This window comes from Gouania willdenowi, chromosome 5 (assembly GCF_900634775.1).
Source record: "Gouania willdenowi chromosome 5, fGouWil2.1, whole genome shotgun sequence".
NCBI lineage: Eukaryota > Metazoa > Chordata > Actinopteri > Blenniiformes > Gobiesocidae > Gouania > Gouania willdenowi.
The window spans coordinates 1,644,749-1,665,311 of record NC_041048.1 but is presented as its reverse complement, the minus strand read 5'-3'; the positions used below and the strand labels follow the sequence as shown (position 1 = coordinate 1,665,311).

The 20,563-nt window shown below is 36.8% G+C and overlaps 2 protein-coding genes and 1 pseudogene across 6 annotated transcripts in view; all 3 read left to right on the top strand.

The window, feature by feature from the left end:
- Window positions 1-6,447, top strand: part of LOC114464010 (zinc finger protein OZF-like) — a 34,923-nt pseudogene extending 28,476 nt beyond the window's left edge.
- A 2,545-nt stretch (window positions 6,448-8,992) lies between these two features.
- On the top strand, window positions 8,993-12,278 carry LOC114464013 (gastrula zinc finger protein XlCGF8.2DB-like). Its single transcript, XM_028448037.1, has 2 exons — window positions 8,993-9,269; window positions 10,943-12,278. Exons 1-2 carry the CDS (start codon window positions 9,233-9,235, stop codon window positions 12,082-12,084), a joined length of 1,179 nt encoding a protein of 392 aa, XP_028303838.1. The 5' UTR covers window positions 8,993-9,232; the 3' UTR covers window positions 12,085-12,278.
- Window positions 12,279-14,420: 2,142 nt separating this feature from the next.
- Window positions 14,421-20,563, top strand: part of LOC114463992 (zinc finger protein OZF-like) — a 43,380-nt gene continuing 37,237 nt past the window's right edge. For all 5 annotated transcript variants that reach the window (XM_028447986.1, XM_028448001.1, XM_028448002.1 and 2 more), the window contains exons 1-3: window positions 14,421-14,466; window positions 15,862-15,927; window positions 16,038-16,095. In XM_028447986.1, coding sequence (XP_028303787.1) covers window positions 15,877-15,927; window positions 16,038-16,095 — 109 coding nt within the window. In that variant the 5' untranslated portion in view covers window positions 14,421-14,466; window positions 15,862-15,876. The remainder of the gene's footprint in view (window positions 14,467-15,861; window positions 15,928-16,037; window positions 16,096-20,563) is intronic.

The window sequence follows — 20,563 nt, the reverse complement described above, 5'->3', positions numbered from 1 at the left end:
CGAGGAAACTAGAACGAGAGTGTCATGTTTTAATCTCACCACACAGAGGGGACACAGACAGACTTTTATTCTGCTGCGTTTGATAAAAAATGGTCATATTGTCCACCTCTCACCGATGGCAGAGGCGTAATTTGTGTGTCGATGACGTTTCGTTAGAGTTATTGATGCTGGAAGTTCAAATTTGGGAATATCTGCCAATTTTACCGAACAGTGTTACGATCCAAATAGTGTCCAGATAAACTGGTGACTGGGCGGACTTTTGCTCCCGGTCCGGACATAAAAAGAACCAACGCATAAGTCACATTACTGGTGAATTTAAATGTTATTAATACATAAATAAACCAAAACCAAAGAATAGATGTTACGTAAAAACATGCACATGATATGTGGAACCAAAGGTGGCGTAATAAATCTACTGGTGCTCCTTGTTTCTTGTGATCAACTTCCTTGTGTGTTGATGGTTGCCGTTAGCAGTATTTATAATGTTCAAAATAAACATTTTACTGCCCTCAAAAAAACTAATTGTTTTTGCAAAAGTTTTTGGGGGAGAATTTTTACTTTAGAAATTACTGACATGGCCGATTCACATGGGATTAACATTAGACATTCTCTGCAATTATTTTAAATCGCATGTGGTCCTTATGTAAAACTAATCCCGTGCGAATAGGGCTTCATTCAATAATATGTTTTCTTTGGAAGACTAATGTATATATGACAGTTTTGTGTAACATGATATTGATGGGTTGTACTGACAAACTTGGAACACACTATAATCCCTTTGTACATCTAAATGTATATATTTCTGTGTAATTCCAGTGGTTTTACTTAATCTTTGATTACCTGTTTGTCTGATATATTTATGTTGTTTTGCTATTATTATTTTTGTGCGCATATATATATATGCACACAAAAATAATAATAGCAAAACAACAAATATATCAGTTCTTTTTATTATTACTTTATTTCTTGTCTTTGTGTGTGTGTGCGTGTGCTGGTGGGGTATAAAGTACGTGATGTTTTTGTGTTTGAAAAAATAAAAATGGGTTGTACAGTATGTACTGTACCTTGAGAAGAATATATGTAAGAATATGAAACCCAATAAAAAAAAAATACTTGAAAAAGATTCTCATGTTGTAAATAAGTGAATGTAAAAGTCTATCTGTTCCTTCAGCCAGGCGTGGTTATGACAGCCAAATACTACGCAGGATTTAGGCATTATACGATAAAAATCAGCCAGACTGCAAAATCTCCACCGTGATATCAGCGGTAAATAACGGTTGTCAGGCAAATGATTACCACTCTTAAAATGGCTGCGCGCATTGCTAAGTCATGTGCTGACGTCACGCGAAAAGGTGTATACTAACCTGTCTCACGACGATCTAAAAACCCAGCTCACGTTACATATGTGTGTAGTGTATATTGGATTTTTAGATGCCAAATGACCCAAGTAGAGAGGCAGGCCTGCATTTATCTTTTTTTTTTTTTTTTGGCTTATCGAATTACAGATTTTCCATTTAGTTTTATAGATGACAACATTTATGTACATTAAAAAGAAAATTACGAAGTCCTACAGTTCGCAAGTGTCGTAATGCAGCAAAGAAGCCCGAAATCCCCACTGTCCTGATTTATCCTGAACGAAGCACGGATGTGGGCGGGGCTGCAGCCATTAGCGGTTTGTGGTCCACTCTGCCGGAAATACAGACGGCGAAGAAGAAACTCCAAAGAAGAAGGAGGAGAAGAACGAGGAGGAGAAGGTGAGAATCTGTTCTCCGTCTTTAAAGCTGATTATTGTCGTTAAACCTCCTTTAGGAGAACATCTGCACCGTTTTTATCTTTCTAACACTGACCGTTCCACTCAGCCCAGCCTCAGGGTAACACGGTCACCAGTTGAACCATAACACCAGCTCAGCATCGCAGATGTCTCTGTACTGTGTAGCAGGTATAGATCTATACGACTGTTCATATAGATCTATACTAGTTATGTGCTACTGTTCTTATAGATCTTTACTAGATATGTGCTATTGTTCATATAGATCAATACTAGTTATGTGCTACTGTTCATATAGAGCTATGCTACATACATTCCTGTTCATATAGATCTATGCTACACACGTTACTGTTCATATAGATCTATGCTACACACGTTACTGTTCATATAGATCTATGCTACACACGTTACTGTTCATATAGATCTATGCTGATCTATCCTGACATGTGTACAGTGATCTTTTGATTCCATGTTGACCTTTAGTTTAAATCTTCTTCTCTGTGAATAATTGCAGTTGATAAAGGAGATCATGACTCAGCAAAACCAGGAGGCAAAGCAGACTGACAGAGAACCTGAGGAGGTAACATCACAGATCTATGACCATGTTTACTGCAGACTTCTCTAACCTACATATTTCTACAGCTGTTCACGCTCATCATTAACTGATTAAATATATTTACTGTTTCCCAGAAACTGGAAATAGAAGCTTTGTTCCAGACCAAGAGGATTCCAGCCAACGTCCTGTGTGGTAATTAAGTTGACTTTTATTTTGAAATTAATCTGAAATTACCTCTAACACATTGTTCAGAGAGGTCTAACAGTGTTTACTACTTTATGGATTTATTTCAAATGTCTGATGCCTCATAGAGTTGATGTGACCTGAAGCCGAGCATCATTTCTAAATATGTTCAGGTTTCTTTCCTCTAATGTGCAGCACATCTACCTCTGCATAGTCTACAGCTTGTTTCACTCTTTATTTCCTCTTGTAAGGGATCAAACTGTGGCTTTACTTTGGACAGAGTGTGAAAATAGGTGGACAGAAGTCTGGAGCTGCCTCTGAATATTCCCTCCTATCTCCTTTCCTATCCTCTGTTTCCTCCTATCTCCTTTCCTATCCTCTGTTCCCTCCTATCTCTTTTCCTATCCACTGTTCCTTCACCCCTGGAAATGTTTACGTGGTAGACATATGATCAGATTATAACTGACATAAAACAGACACTGTGGTTCTAGAAAAATGATCAGAGACATTTTTAGCCACATTATGTTTTATTCACCATAATTCATATTAGTGAGTGGAAAGTCAGCGTGATCAACCATTCTTAATGTGACGTTCTTTTAGTTTCACTTAAGTTCCTTGTAGCCATGGTAACCTCTTTTCCTTTGATTTACATTCAAACCATGTGATATTTAAGATTAAATCAGTGGAAAGTGTTAGAAATGAGCTTTTAGTTCAGTTTTGGAAATGTGTAGTTTTTTCACCACAGCAGATGTCACTAACCTTTGCGGCCGTCAGATAATGATGTCACCTAGTGGAAGTACGTCTGATTGTCAAAACAAACGTGATGGCCTTTTCCTAACTCCTTTAGAAAGTGTCCTAACACCTTTTTTTAACCCCCTGATGTCATCCACGGGGTTATGGAAAAGTGAATAGGAAAGGAGATAGGAGGGACTGTTCGGACGCAGCCTGAAAGAAGTGGAAAACATCATTGGTGCTTGCGCCTCCTGGTGGTATCGCCACGCTGAGCAAAAGTTACGCGTAATCCTGCATTGAGGAGATTCTTACAGGCAAAAAACTAAAGTTTTAAAATGCCACAAAAGCTTCTACAAATTCAGGCGTTTAAAGCCGCAACAATCACACAAATAGGCCATCAAGGGGAATAAATAAATATTGAAGCATTAGGTTTGTGTTCAATTACTGTAAGTATGTTTATCCCTAACATTCCTGACACTTAATATTTCAAATTACGGCTTTTTTCCACGTCTTTTTTTGGGCAAACCCACAATAATAATAGTACTGTGACCATATTGTACTATGAAATTTTGATATTGTTGCATCCCTACCTATTTGTCATCATAAATTTTGTGATTATTACTAACATCTTTTAAATAAAATTCAAATGTGTAATGGCATAAGTATTGGTAACTTATTTTTCCTCCGCTGTAGACATGTGCTGAAATCCTGTAACATTAGTAGCACGAGATTTCACGTGTCCATCTGTTTTTGATACACTTGCTTCAGCTAGGCATGAATCTGTTTTACAGTTAAAAAATATGATGGGAACGTTTGATATTGACTCAAAAATGTGTGGGTGAGGGTTTAGTCTGTGTCATAGATGTTTACATTCCAGAAGGTGAAGTCAGTCATATCTGGAGATTTCATGGCAAAAATAAGCGAGTTCTGACATTTCCATCTTTTTGCCCGTCTGTTCACTTTGAACAATAGTGTGTAAATGTGTGATATTTCCCAAGACAACAACAAAATAATGCAAAGATAATACAAATCTATACAATGACAACAACAACAAACCTTTTTTTGTTTCCTGTAAAGGAGAATCCACTGATGGTCTGCAGCTCCAGGATCATCTCCACATAAAGAAGGAAGAGGAAGAACTGTGGGAAAGTCTGGAGGAAAAGCAGGAGACGGATATCACGGCTGTTACTGTGAAGAGTGAAGATGAAGAGGAGGAAGTTCAGTGTTCTCTGCTACACTGGAGACAAAGTGAGGAGAACATCAAAGGAGAACCTGCAACCTGCAGCTCAGCTAAACTCATGAAAGTAGAACCAAATGGAGACATCAGTGAAGGCCCAGAAGCAGCAAACACTTGTACACAACAAGACACTGATGGAGAGGAAACAGACTGCTCTGACACTGAAGACAGTGAGGATTGGAGGGAACCTTTGTCCCAGTCTGAAGCTCAGAGTGAACACATGGACATGAGCTGTGAGAACTTTCAAACATCTGAGAACAACACCAGAGGAACGTCACACAACGCACACAAACCCTTTGGTTGTGACGTCTGTGGGAAACGATATCGCCACAGATATCTTCTAAAGATTCACACGACTATTCACACAGGAGAGAAACCTTTTGGTTGTGACGTCTGTGGGAAACGATTTAGCACCAGAACAAATTTGAACGTCCACACGAAAATTCACACAGGGGAAAAACCCTTTAGTTGTGATGTTTGTAAAAAAGGATTTAATCAAAAGTATAAACTGAAGGAACACAGGAGAATTCACACAGGAGAGAAACCCTTTAGTTGTGATGTTTGCAGAAAGAGGTTTCGCCTTAGGGAGGATCTCAAAAGCCACATTAGTGTCCACACAGGAGAGAAACCGTTTTGCTGTGAAGTTTGTAGTCAACGTTTTAGCCTAAAGAAATATCTGAAGCATCACATGATGGTTCACACAGGGGAGAAACCCTTTGGTTGTGATGTGTGTGGGAAAGAATTTCGCACCACAACAAATCTGAAGATCCACACGAGAACTCACACAGGAGAGAAACCGTTTTGCTGTGATGTTTGTGGTCAAAGGTTTACTTGTAAGGCAAATCTTTCTGGGCACTCAAGAATTCACACAGGAGAGAAACCCTTGGTTGTGACGTGTGTGGGAAACAATTTGACAAAAGATGTGGTCAGAAATACATCAGAATTCACACAGGATAGAAATCCTTTGGTTGGGACTTCTGTGAAAAATGATTTATTACCAAAACAAATCTGAGGAAGCACATGAGAATTCACACAGGAGAGAAACGGTTTTGCTGTGATATTTGTAATCAAAGCTTTACTGTAAAGGCAAGTCTAAAAGTACACATGAAACACCATAGAAGAGAGAAACCTTTTGGTTGTGATGTGGGAGGTCAAAATTTTACTTTAAAGACCAGAATCACTTTAAACATGAGGAGACACACAGGAGAGAAACCCTTTATTTGTAATGTTTGTAGAAAGATTTTGCTGCAATGCATATCTGAAGAGCCACATGGTCGTTCACACTGGAGAGAAATACCTGGGTTGTTACGTTTGTGGTAAACAATTTGAGAGCCAAAAACAAATGAGGATTCACATGAATAGACACACGGAATAAACCTTTTAGATGTGGGATTTGAAGTCAATGTTGCAAAATCCACACAGGAGAGAAACTGTTTGAATGGAACATTTAAAGAGCCACTAATTTTCTAAATTCTAAATTAAATTCAGTTTCACTGGTTCCACATTTCTGTTTTCTCATCTTTCTCTAATGTCATTACAGGCTTTTAACTTTCTGAAATCATGTCAAATGTGCTTAATATAGTTAATGAAGTTAACTATTGTCATTATTTTCAGTTTCTCTGGCAATACTTGCTAAAGGACACATCAAAGAGATCAGCCTATGCCTCTGAAGAAGACTGGCAGGTAACAGGTGAAACATGTCAGGAGGTCAAAGTAAATTTCCTGAAAATAACATTAATCTTAATAAATGGAACCTTAACATATAACATTTGCTAAAGCTCGACATAAGACCACCTATAAATATTTATCGACTTTTCCACCTGAGGCTTTTTTATTTGTGCCAAAGTCTTTTTATGTTTTAGAAATATTTTTTCAACTGAGGCAAGTTTTTTGTTTGTATTGTTTTTTTCACCCATTGATAAAAGTTTACATTTTGGTTCTTTTTCAAGATACTTCAAACTCATGAAAACAAAACTCATCTCACTCGACTGTCAGTTTTATTTCTGTAACAAAGTTTAGTTTTTAATCATGTGTTTCAGTTAATTAAAGTGAGATCTACAGAGAAGTGAGTGTTTTTCTCCAACGATGCTGTAACAGAACTTTGAACTAATCAGTCGTGCTGGGTTTGATATTTCTACTTTATGTGATTATTCTGAAGAGAACAGATACAAACTGTCAAATACATTATTTTAAGTGATGAGACCAGGGTTGGGGTCAATTACATTTATTAATTATAATTATGTCTTCCATTATCCATGTTCAATTAAGATGACTCATTTTTACCAATTCAAATTACAATTATTTTCCCCCCTGAAAATCAATTACAATTACTTTCTCAATTACTAAAGATAAATTACAATTAATCACTATTACTAAATCTTAAATAAGACCATAAAACGTAACCTTCCACTTGTGTTAGCTTTCTGTTAGCATCTCTGATGATAACGGGTCAGTTTGATCCATGTCTTAAATCAGCTGTAAAATACACTTTAAAAAAATATTATCAATCATGTCTTTTATTTTTCATCTCTTGGTTTCCTCGGCTTCTTTATTCGTGAAGATATTGGTAATAATGTCGTGGGCGTATGAGCCTTTTTTTTAAATTTTAAATGGTAAAATGATCCTCCAGAGAACTGACAGGTACATTTTATAGGTAGTGGCTATCTGTACGTTTGCCGTATCAATATACCTTTATTCTATTTGTACACGGCGCCCCTCATTGGCCAATTTAGGTCACATGATAGGTCAGTCATTGGCCAGGTTAGGTCATGTGACTGACGAAACCTAACCGTAAACCGAACCCACTAACATGCTACGTACGTATACTTCAGTAAATGTACCAATAGCACCGGGGGTTGTCCGTACGGCAACCGTACAAATAGACACTTTCCACTTTATATGAAACATATTTTGATAATTGTTAGCTACGTATGTGTAAGCCATAGAACTGTAACATATTCTCGAGGTTTGAGTTTTAATTGTAGAATTAAAAATTAAAATTGTAGAATTTTAATTAGAATTTCCATCCCATTTTCAATCTAAACTCAATTACAATAAAATTACGAATGCAAAAGCAACATATTTTTCCAATTACATTTATGTCATAATTACAGTATATAATCAAGTACGCAATTACAGTTATAAATGACCACACCTGGGCCATCACTGTGGGATGTTGAGCAAGTCCCTAAACCCCAAACTGCTCCTCAGTGATGGGTTCAAATGCAGAGGACAAGTTTCATATATGTGTAACAACATATATATGACTAATAAAGGCAAAAACTCAATTTAAATTTTAATTTAACCCTGAAGGAGACCATGACGAATTAAAACAAATACACGTGAATGAAAACTATGCCAAAATATATATTTATAAACAAATACAATTTTAATTTCGTGATATTAGTTTACTAAAATATTATTGTAATTTAGTTGACTAAAACTAAATTAAAGTTATGAAGTTGGACAAAACGACGCATCACGATCCTGTGGAGAAGTTAGTGCACGGATTGAGACGGAAGGAGAACAACCCTAACCCAGAGAGTTTACAGGTTCTCAATCTGTGGGTCAGGACTTATTTTCAGTGCCTGTGCCCCAAATGAAGATAAACTATATTCTGCTTTTATTGTGAAGGAAGTTAATGAATGAGTGCATACTATCCACATTAAAACATTGGTGAGCTGCTTCATATTTTAAATGTACATGTTTGTTCATTGCATTTCGTTTTAAAATCATTATATTACATTTCCTATACATAAAATTTTAAATTATGCTTCTTATTCTGCTCCCTAACTTTTAACGTTTTAGTTATGGATTTAATGCAAAAGATTTTGGCTTCAACACAAACATTATTTAAGCTTAACATTTTCAATCTCAGAAGAAGTTTGTGTTAAACATGATATTTTAAACATTTTCTATTGTTTGGATCACAGTTTATGAAGCCTGATCATCAGAGAACCACTGCCTTGTGTGAGCTAATGACCGTTTTACACTCCGTGGCGGAAGGGGGCGGTAATGAGCCAAAGAGATAGATGTTAAACATCCACAAAAGAATAATGTTCATTCTGTTTGAAAATATTAAATTGTCTTTACTCTTTTAATATTTATTTTTACATCAGACATTTAACTTGAATTTGAATAAGTTGTTTTTTGTGTGATTATGATTGTTGACTTTACTTAATTTATACTTTAACAATGTTTTATTACCGAATATGTATATCAAACATTGTTATATATATTTAACAATTCTTAAATAACTAATATTAATAATTATGTCGTGTTTATCAGATTTAAACCTTCTGTCAAGATTTGAGATTTTGTTTCTTAATTGATTGTTTATCTTAGTTTTTTTAGTTTTAATTTTCAATGTTCTTATGTGTATTTTTGAATCAGTCTTTGTATAATTATTGATGCTGTTGTCACAATAGTTTGTGGCTGTGGATGTTTTTATTATATAATTATTAAGAAAATAAATGAAGACGTCAGAGCTGCTGCTCGTCCGCTAAGTGGCAGTAAAGCGCGCTTTGACCACCATTAAAAACCACCGAAGAAGAAGAAATGAACGGTTCTCCGTGTGTTTGTAATGATCAGTTTAAAGAGTTCAGATAAACCGAGCACACATCTGTGCTGTACAATAGAGTGTTTAATGAACCATTCTTCATTGGAGGGAAAAGACGTAAACGAAGGTCGTTCACAAGCTAACACGGTTACCAGATTGACCGCTACACCGTCCAGTCTTTAGCTTAGCTTTAGCAACATGATGACAGACTCTTCAGCTGAAGAACACTCTGCAGGTTTGGACTTTTTAACTTTTATCATCAGATAAGATCAGATAATACTTTGTTCATGAGGCTAAAATGCACCAGAATGCAGGAAATTGCATGTATTTTGCAACATCTTTATTAATAATAATAATAATAATAATAATAATAGTAATCTATAAAACAAGGAATCTTCGTGCTCGTCAGAGCCAATCACTGGAGAGCGTACCCCCATGCCCCACCTCCTAGCCTCATTACACAAAGATTGTTTTCTGCTTGACACATCCGGGAGGAGTAGTGATGTGTCGGTCGCAAATGAAACGACTCTTTGACGTGAACGACGGGAGCCCTTTTTCCTCTTCAAGCAGCAATTGATTGGTCAATATGTGTGTGTTGTCTCTGTCTGCGCTGAGCAACGGGAGGAGGGGCGGAGTTACACACACAGTAAGCAGACGAACATGAGGGAGGGAGGGAGATGAGAGAGAGAGCGAGCTAGCAGGGACCACAGTGCCAACGGACTGAAAAGTTGAGGAGCCCCATTTCCAGAGAAGTGCAGGCCTCAGTTTACCCACGTCTTTCACATGTGATGGCACAGAGACTCAGAGAGAATCTTCACCAAAGCAGGGCAGATAATTACAAAGAGAAGAAACAGTATCAACAACCCCTCAAAGCTGCCAATCTTCACTGAAGGAGAAAACTGTATCTGGATGATTTTTTTTTTCTTTTTTGTTTAACACATTTTAATTATGTTTTGTAAGCTTCAGTGTGTCGTTTCACTTTAAATCTAACCAGATTTAACCTTCAAAACACTTTCAAATATAATGCTGTTGCATTACTGTTTTTGTTTTTTCTCAATGGCTAAAAAAAGTGAAAGGCACCAGTAGTTGTACTTTCACATTAGTGGAATGTGATACAACTCCCTACAGTGTCCTTTCTAAAAGCTCAAATATATGAAAACACAATAGTTAGGGCAGTGGTGGCCTAGTGGTTAAGGAAGTGGGTTCGTAATTGGAGGGTCACTGGTTCAAATCTCACCCGGGCCATCACTGTGGGATGTTGAGCAAGCCCTCTGGGCACCACCCTGTGCCCCCCCCAAACCCCGCAAGCACCTTGATATTTTCAAATGCAAAGTGCTCTACAAATAAAGTTTATTAATATTCTTGCACAAACATGGATGCACTGGCTTTGGGGTGTGGGATAAACTCGTACTGGGCTTAACTTTAGACACTTTGATCCCAAATACCAGTTTTAGGTAAAACCACTCACTCATCCCCTCTGTTCACAGCCACCACCATTATAGCTAAGCTTCAGTCACCAGTGTGGTTGAACTGATTACACAGTAAGCACAATATGCACAACTATAACATCACATCTCACTCTCACTTTAAAACAGTCAACTCTTTCCACCCTTTCAATTTCCAAACCTGACTCTCTCTTCCTTGTTCCCTTTCCCCCATCTAGGTGTAACACTGCCCTCTCTTTTTATATCCTCCCAATAGTAAAGTGTTTTTTACCTTTCCTCTGGGATTGCTGGTGATGGTCACAATTACGCACTAAAATACATTACATTTATTTAATTGCAATAACAAAAATTACTTTTTAATATATTCTTGTAGTGTTGACCTTTGACAGCATGTGGAGATAAAAATAAAGAAAAAATGATGTATTAGTATAGTGACGTATCTGATGGTCCTGGTTGTGTTCAGGGTTTCCTGCAGATGTTCCTGATGGTGTTTCCTGTAAACATGGTCTGCAGCTCCAGGATCATCTCCACATAAAGAAAGAACAGGAAGAACTGTGGGAAAGTCTGGAGGAAAAGCAGGAGACGGATATCACGGCTGTTACTGTGAAGAGTGAAGATGAAGAGGAGGAAGCTCAGTGTTCTCTGCTACACTGGAGACAAAGTGAGGAGAACATCAAAGGAGAACCTGCAACCTGCAGCTCAGCTAAACTCATGAAAGTAGAACCAAATGGAGACATCAGTGAAGGCCCAGAAGCAGCAAACACTTGTACACAACAAGACACTGATGGAGAGGAAACAGACTGCTCTGACACTGAAGACAGTGAGGATTGGAGGGAACCTTTGTCCCAGTCTGAAGCTCAGAGTGAACACATGGACATGAGCTGTGAGAACTTTCAAACATCTGAGAACAACACCAGAGGAACATCACACAAAAGAGAGAAACGCTTTGGTTGTGATGTGTGTGGGAAACAATTACGCGACAGATATCTTCTAAAGATCCACACAAGAATTCACACAGGAGAGAAACCTTTTGGTTGTGATGTTTGTGAGAAACGATTTAGCAAAATATCTGATCTGAAACGACACAAAATAGTTCACACAGGACAGAAACCCTGTGTTTGTGACGCTTGTGGGAAACAATTTAGCGACATATCAAATTTGAAGGTCCACATGAGAACTCACACAGGAGAGAAACCCTTTAGTTGTGATGTTTGTAAAAAAAGATTTAATCGCAAGTATAAATTGAAGGAACACATGAGAACCCACACTGGAGAGAAACCTTTTGGTTGTGATGTTTGTGGTCAAAGTTTTGCTTATAAGAAAAGGCTTTCCAATCACATGAGTGACCACACAGGAGAGAAATCCTATAAATGTGATGTTTGCGGTAAAGAATTTAATAATAAGTCTGATTTGAGTCGACACATGCAAATTCACACAGGAGAGAAACCTTTTGGTTGTGATGTTTGTCAGAGACCATTTTCTCGCAGGGACAATCTGAAGGTGCACATGTTAACCCACTCACAGGAGAAACCTTATGTTTGTGATGTTTGTCAGAGAAGATTTAATAAATTGAGTGACCTGAATCGACACATAGGAATTCACTAAAGAGCAGGGGTCTCAAACAGCGGACCCCGGTCTGGGTCCGGACCCACGGGGGTGCGATGTTACTTTAACAAAATGTTGAGCCGCATCTGAAACATGTTATTGGGGTTATTTATCATCAACATTCAAAACTTTTAGGCGACACTGAAAATTATTTTTCTGCAAAAACTGACTTCATGTCAATGTTAAGGGATTTATCATGAAATGGCAACTGGTCCTGGAGAGAGTGGACCATGATGGACTGACTTATGTTTTATCTGATTGACAACATGGTAATGCCTACGGGAAATACTAGCAACATGGATAGCATTATGCCAAGGTGGTTGTGTGTATATTTAGTCTTGTCTCTGTACATTTTTTTTGTATTATGTCTGTTTATAGCCTGCACTGTAGTACCTTGTTCCATTGATTAGAAAAAAGAAAAAAGTGTTTGTTGATATTTGACTCAATTGTGATGATGAATGTTGGGACCTCAATAAAGAGAAGCTGTTAAAATAATAATCATGAAACCAAATCTGGTGTTTTTTATTCAGACTTGTCAGATCATTTCTTCTGTTTCAGTATTGCTCTCTGGATATAAAAAACGATAAACCTAAAAAAGAAATACTGGTAAAATGGATTATGAATATATCTAATGTGGATACACTGTACTCTGAAACTAATGCCAATAATGCATATAACAATATCATGCAAGTTATCAAGGTTTACTTCAATGAGTCTTTTCCAGTTTGTTATTGGAGGATTCAGAGGACAGACTGGCTGTGGTGGGACTGGGAATGAGTTATTTAGCCTGCACAGGTAGCGTTCTAGCCAAGGAAACGCTCATACGAATCACGTGCGAGTTCTCCTTCCCACTTGACATGGCTAAACCAATCAGGTTTGTGTATTACCATTGATTAACATTGACAATCAGTCTTTAATTTTAAATATGTTAGAATAAATAAAAACTGTTGTGAAGTTGGGTATGTTCTTATTTGTGTGGTATTCTGACCAATGAGTTAATGTGTATCCAGCCTCCTGTTTAACCAGGCACATGTGTGAAGCCTATGCAATAAACGTGAATATTAGAAAGAATATTGACTCTTTTATGCTAATATAATGAAGAAATCACAAAAACCATCAAATGTCAGTGTGTATAAAACAGTGAAATGTGATGAACTGGGTTGTTTTGGTCCTAAATGTCTTTGAAAGGTTCCAGTGTTGGGTAATGTACACACTCTAAGCTGTGATATGAATTATTCTGTAACTGTATAAATCACAGACTGAGCTGCAGTGTCTTTGCTCGTCAAGGTGTGAATGTGGATGAAATACACACATTTGTATTTGTGATCAAATATTTGTTTTGGCATTTTAAAGCTCATTGTTTTACAAATATTTTAGATTTTTTTTTTTTTTTTTTAAATCTGTCCATTTTTAATAATTCTGCCTTTTTTCCAAGTGTTGGACCTACGCGTGGTGTGTTTCCTTATCGACTAGTCGACTACTCTATTACACCAGGTGTTAATAAAACACTTCACATTAAGCATAAATATAATCTACAAGGTAAAACCAATGTCTTTAAAAACAATGCGTGTGTTTAAATTTATCGCTTTGTTTTGACGAAATCGTCACATGAGGAAGAGAGACTAAAGTCTATGATGGACTGAAACAGTCCAAATACTGGTGGATTTAAATAAAAATATCAGCAGGAAGATCCTCCTGGTTGATCTAACCTCCATGGAGGTTCAGAGAGGAACTTGATAGAAATTTGGTAAAGTTTCCATCATCTGGTTTAGGCCTCATCACCTCCGTCTCCATGACAACAGACAGAATGAAGCTCAGAGTGATCATGGAAACTTTCTCTGTTATTCATAGAAATGTATATTTAAAGATTATTTAATGCTCTGGAAGCTTTGAGTTTTTTATTTATTTATTTTTAGGAGGAGATGTTTGTCATTGTTTTAATGATTGAGAGATTTTTTTACAAAGTAGATTTGAAAAAAACGAGAAAAAAAAAAACGTTGAATACTTTCTCTTTATTATGTCTTAATATGGTCACCCTACAATTATGTGAGTGTGGACAGTGTCAAACAGTTCAACATGTGTTTCTAGAATAAAATCAGTACAGCACAGAAATGCAGCATCTATTTACAAACGTCTGGATTAGGAGTTTAGGTTTTTACTCTTTTTTTTACTGAACTTTGTCACAATTAGAATCAACAGATGATCTTCAAAGCTGTGCTGCAGTTTCTCCAGGACACTGGGACACGTGGAGGATCTAGTAGTTAAACTAAAAACCAGTAGAGGGCAGTAAAACGGCTTCTAGCGTCCATTCTGCCGGAAATACAGACGAAGAAGAAGAAACTCCAAAGAAAAAACCAGTAGAAGAAGAACGAGGAGGAGAAGGTAAGAATCTGTTCTCCGTCTTTAAAGCTGATTATTGTCGGTCAAACCTCCTTTAGTAGAACATCTGCACCGTTTTTATCTTCCTAACACTGACCGTTCCACTCAGCCCAGCCTCAGGGTAACACGGTCACCAGTTGAACCGTAACACCAGCTCAGCACCACTTAGGCCTTTTCCACCGGACAGGAGCTGGAGCTAACTCTGAGCTAGCATGTGTGTTAGCTAGATGTAGCAGCTATAGATCTATACTAGATATGTGTTAGTGTTCATATAGATCTATACTAGATATGTGCGCTACTGTTCATATAGATCTATACTCGGGATCGATCGATATGGGTTTTTTAGGGCCGATGCCGATACTCATTTTTCAGCTTAGCCGATGACCGATACAGACTGCTGATTTTCTTGAACCGATACTTGGAGCCGATATTACTTTTTTCCCCCTCAATTTACATCATAAAAATTACACAAAGATGATAATATATGCTACAAGTTTCAATTTAAAAAAGGAACATTTATTAAAATGAACAAACGTGAGGTAGAACGACACCAAGTAAAAAATATTTAACAAATAATAAAAACAGGTGAACAAGAACAAGTAATAAATAGAGTGAGATCTCATGAAATATTATGAAAGAACTGGTCGTCCTTTTCCTAAAATAGCTTTGACAAAAGTTGGCCTGACTGAAGATATATTTTATTAACAGGATTGAGTATAAAGATATATAATTATAATATTAAACATAAAAAGAAACCATGAATTATAGTCCATTCCAACACAACCCCAGAACATAAATTAGGAAAATAACGTGATGTCAGATGCGCATTAAGCAACAAACTGTTGTAGTTTCTGTTCTGAATTTCATCAACATTAACGAGAATAAATATTTAAACAAGTAGTAAACTGTTTCTCAAAGTCAAAAACGTCTGGGGGAGGGAAAGAAACACACACAGCCAAACCTCCAGCAGCTGATCATTAACTAGAAATGCGACACAACACGTGGACCCACAGAGTTAAACAGTTATAAGATGCTTTGAAAGTTTAACACCTGCCTTTGGGATTGAAGAGCTTGTTTCATCCTGTGCTAGTGGGGGGAGGCTACAGAGCAGCCGCTCTGTTAATAAAGTGGATTGGCAAATGCAGCAGCGCATTGGCCGATGCACGTAAAACAGGCAAAAAATCGGCCTATTGAATCGGTCGATCACTAATCTATACTAGATATGTATATGTCTGTTGGGTCGCAGACACCAACAAACATATACAATTCATATAGATCTATACTACGTACATTTCTGTTCATATAGATCTATGCTGATCTATCCTGACATGTGTACAGTGATCTTTTGATTCCATGTTGACCTTTAGTTTAAATCTTCTTCTCTGTGAATAATTGCAGTTGATAAAGGAGATCATGACTCAGCAAAACCAGGAGGCAAAGCAGACTGACAGAGAACCTGAGGAGGTAACATCACAGATCTATGACCATGTTTACTGCAGACTTCTCTAACCTACATATTTCTACAGCTGTTCACACTCATCATTAACTGATTAAATATATTTACTGTTTCCCAGAAACTGGAAATAAAAGCTTTGTTCCAGACCAAGAGGATTCCAGCCAACGTCCTGTGTGGTAATTAAGTTGACTTTTATTTTGAAATGAATCTGAAATAACTTCTAACACATTGTAAAACACATTTTATGATGTAGAAACATCAGTTACATAAAATATTTCTTGAAAGAAAAGGTTATGACAAATACACAGATGTCACATACAGTCATCTTTGATGTTTTTATGTAGGCCTTTTTCCTTTAATTAGTTTTTTTCATCTAGTAAAGGGATACTCCACTGTTTTTACAAATGTGGCCTTAGAACTCTGAAATGTCCTTATTAGAAAATCTGTGCCTAACAAAACACATTATTTTGCACCATATTTGTTTTATTAACTTTTAAAAATGGGAAAACTTTACTGTTTGAGAGTCTGTGCACCGCCATGTTGAAATAATGGCATTGATGACGCTAATCGTCCCTTTCAGTCCATTGATGTTGAAGCATTCAGGATCGTTTCAGCAGCTTTTTCAATCAAAATAGCAACTTGTGCTACTTTGGGTTGATCTAAAAATCAGTAAAAGTTTAAAAAGTCGATATAAACCTCTTTTGTTTACCGAAATTTGATAAACAAAATCCGTGAGCCTAAAAAATATCTGATCGCAGGGGGTGGTTTTCTGTTTTATAGATGGCATGAAGAAGAGCAAAAAATCTGGACTTAAAGCATAAAACTTTACCTTTCATTATGTAGAAACTGTCATTCAGCGCAAAGTAAACACTAAACGTTACCATTATATATGTTAAAAAACGCGACTAAAAACTGTGTTTTAACCCTGTCAGCGGTGACACGCTTTCAGTGTGAGCTTGTGCATGTGAGGGATCGAGAACGAGCAGTGTAGCGTCAGGTCAAATGAGTGGGCCAGAACTGCTGATTTAGTGACTTCTAATTTCCTTTTCCTTATTGCGAAATCAACGTAAGAGCTGGATGAAAATAAACCACAAGAAAACAATTAAACAGTTAGCTTAGCTTTTAGAACACAGGCCAAAGTTTGATTGTTTATTCCGAGTTCATTGTACATTACATATACACATCACTCTTTTCAAACTAACATACTTTCATATATACATGAACTCGAAAAGGAGTGGGAGGAAGTAAACTTATAAGTTCCCACCCCTGTAATTGTCATAATTCATATATCAGTGGTTGTTTTCTTTCACAAAAGTTTTCTGAAATTTTTTGTTGACAAGATAACTGCTATTAGGGACTCAACATCTTCTTTCAAAGTAGTTGATCCCTGTGTTACTTCTGTGTGTTGTGCGGCTTTTGAGCATTTTGAACCCGTGTCCCTTAGCGACCTGTCCGTTGTTGTGCATAAATTAAGAGCTTCTAACTGTCCATTTGATTGTCTCCCTCCTAAACTGCTCAAAGATGTTTTGGGGGCGATTGGGCCTCATATGCTGGCGATTATAAATTCCTCGCTGACATCAGGCTGCGTTCCAAGTTCCTTTAAACATGCTGTTGTTCAGCCTCTGCTTAAGAAGCAAAACCTGGACTCTGAAGTCCTGGCAAACTACAGGCCAATTTCTAAATTGCCTTTCTTATCAAAAATCTTGGAAAAACTGGTTTTTGCTCAAATACAAACTTATCTGGATGTAAATCGTATTTTAGAAAAATTTCAATCTGGCTTTAAGTTACGTCACAGCACTGAGACTGCACTCTTAAGAGTTTTTAATGACCTTATTTTAACTGTTGATTCAGGCTGCTCTTCTCTTTTGGTACTTTTAAATTTAACGGCAGCATTTGACACTGTCAACCATGAAATATTGCTTTCACGCCTCAAAAATCATGTTGGCATTAAAGGTACTGCCTTAAGTTGGTTTAGATCGTACCTTGAAAATTGATCTCTTCCCGTTCACCTTGGTCCTTATGTTTCTGGAGTTGCCCCACTCAGCTGTGGTGTGCCGCAGGGCTCCATTTTGGGCCCCTTATTGTTTTCAATGTATATGTTGCCCATTGGGTCAATTTTCAGAAAATATAAAATTGACTTTCATTGTTTTGCAGACGACCTGCAAATTTATCTGCCTTTGAAGCCAGGCACAGACAATGCTCAAGTTTTGTTTGACTGTTTACAGGAAGTAAAGGACTGGATGGCTCAAAATTTCCTAAAACGTAATGACTCCAAAACTGAAATTGTTGTATTTGCTAACTCATGTGATGTCACTGCTCCTTTGAGTATCTATTTCCACGAGTCTGCTAGGAATCTTGGAGTTGTTTTGGACAGTTCATTTAAGTTTGACAGACAAATAAGTTCAGTCGTCAAAAATAGCTTTTTTTCAGAGGCTTTTGCTCAGCAAAATCAAACCCTATTTGCCTCACGCCGACCTGGAGCGTGTCATTCATGCTTTTATTACGTGTCGCTTAGATTATTGTAACTCTCTGTACTGTGGGCTCGATCAAACTTCCATCCGGCGTCTACAGTTGGTTCAAAACGCAGCGGCACGTTTGCTCATGGGAAGTAGGAAACGTGAGCACATAACTCCTGTGTTGGCCTCTCTGCACTGGCTTCCAGTCAGTTTTAAGATTCAGTTCAAGATACTGTTGATGGTTTTGTCAACAGTCTGAATGGGTTGGCTCCATCCTACCTTTCGGAGCTTTTGTTGATCCGTGATCCAGGTCGAACACTGAGATCATCCAATCAAATGACTCTGGTGGTGCCAAAATCTAAGCGCAAAACCAGAGGAGACCGGGCTATAGCCGTAGCGGCTCCGAGTCTCTGGAACAGCCTTCTGATGAATGTCAAAATGGCCCAGTCCATTCATGTTTTCCAGTCATTGTTGAAAACCCATCTTTTTGCTTTGGCCTTCAACACAAGTTGAGCAGATCCCATGTATTTCATTATTATTGTTTTATGTTGTATATTTTGTGACTGTTTTTACATTGTACTTTATAATGTTTGTTGTACAGCACTTTGGGCAGTTGTAGCTGTTTTTAAATGTGCTATATAAATAAAGTTGACATTGACGAAACAGTTAACGTAACAGATCAACAGTTTACATGCAAGAAACATACATATGTATACACATAAATATTCAAAAAGAAATGTTACTAACAATGCTAAGTACTTTAGATCACAATCTACTGTCAAGCTCATATGTAACAGTTTTTTTTAAATATGTATTAATATCATTCTAATACTCAGAACACCTCCTACATGTTTCACCCAGATACACCCTTTACCTTTATAGTCTATAAATATATTTTATTATTTGATTTATTTTTTAGTCACAAAAATCAGCGCTATTGTTATAGTTCAGCGTCATCAAGCACAATGATGTTTTTAGCACTGTTATTGCCATTTATTATTATTATTTTTATTTATTTTTTTTTCGATCTACTCCCTGCAAAATTCACGTTCATTAGTCAATATTCTTTGTCATTTCCATACTCTGACAACATATTCCCTTTATATTTCTTTTTAAACTTGTAAATATTTGTGCAGTGTTTTATATGGTTCCCCAAACCATTCCAGAGTAGGACTCCGCCTACTGACACACACCAACTTTTCCCGGTGGATCCATCAATGGGACTTTAAAGTGACCACATCCCCTCAGGCTTTACTGCCCTTCATTTTTACAAAATCATTTCTGGTTGTTATATAGCAATACATTATTGTTTGCCTTGTATAAAAGGAGTACAGTATATAGTTTTACCAAATCAGTGAGCTTCAGAAGTCCAGATTTTAAAAATAGACAGTTTGTGATCAATGTAACCAACTTTATGTATAACTCTTATAGCACATTTTTGTAATAAAAAGAGGATGTAGTGAGCTTTTATAGATGTTACGCCATATTTCTAAGCAATAAGTTAAAGACGGTAATATTAACGTGCAGTACAGCATGCGGAGAGCATCATACTAAGAATGCTTTAAACTTTATTACTGAAATGCTTTTTGCAACTTTAGATTGTTTAAGGCTTATGTGTGGCTTCCATGATAGTTTGTCCACTGTTATACCTAAACATTTGCATTCAGATACCGTTTCAATTTGTATACCATCTATGATTTATTGTTTTTCAGGTTTATTTTTGCAGTTTCCAAAAAACATAACTTTAGTCTTTTTCAGATTTAAGGATAGTTTGTTTACGTCCATCTATTTTTTCACTTTCCTTAGTTCATCATTGACGATACTAATTAGTTAACAATAATTTTCATTTGAATAAAACATATTAGTGTCATCTGCAAATAGAATCATTTTTAACAGCTGAGAATTCTTAAATATGTCATTTATATACAAGTTCAATAATTTTGCACTTAAAATTGAACCTTGGGGCACTCCACAGGAAATGTCCAAACACTTTGATACATGCTCAGCCATTTTTACAAACTGTATTCTCCCCAACAAATAACTTTGCATCCATTCCAAAGCAACTCCCCTTATACCATACAGTTCTAATTTTCTTAACAATATTGAGTTATTGATCATATCAAAAGCTTTTTTTAGATCTATAAATATGGCCACTGCATACTTTTTATCTAATGCATTATTAATCTCT

Excerpts from the sequence above, each read along its gene's own strand:
- LOC114464013 (XM_028448037.1), top strand. The coding sequence starts at position 9,233 with ATGATGACAGACTCTTCAGCTGAAGAACACTCTGCAG. Across the intron at positions 9,270-10,942 it reads AGCTGAAGAACACTCTGCAG|GGTTTCCTGCAGATGTTCCT; the intron begins GTTTGGACTTTT and ends GGTTGTGTTCAG.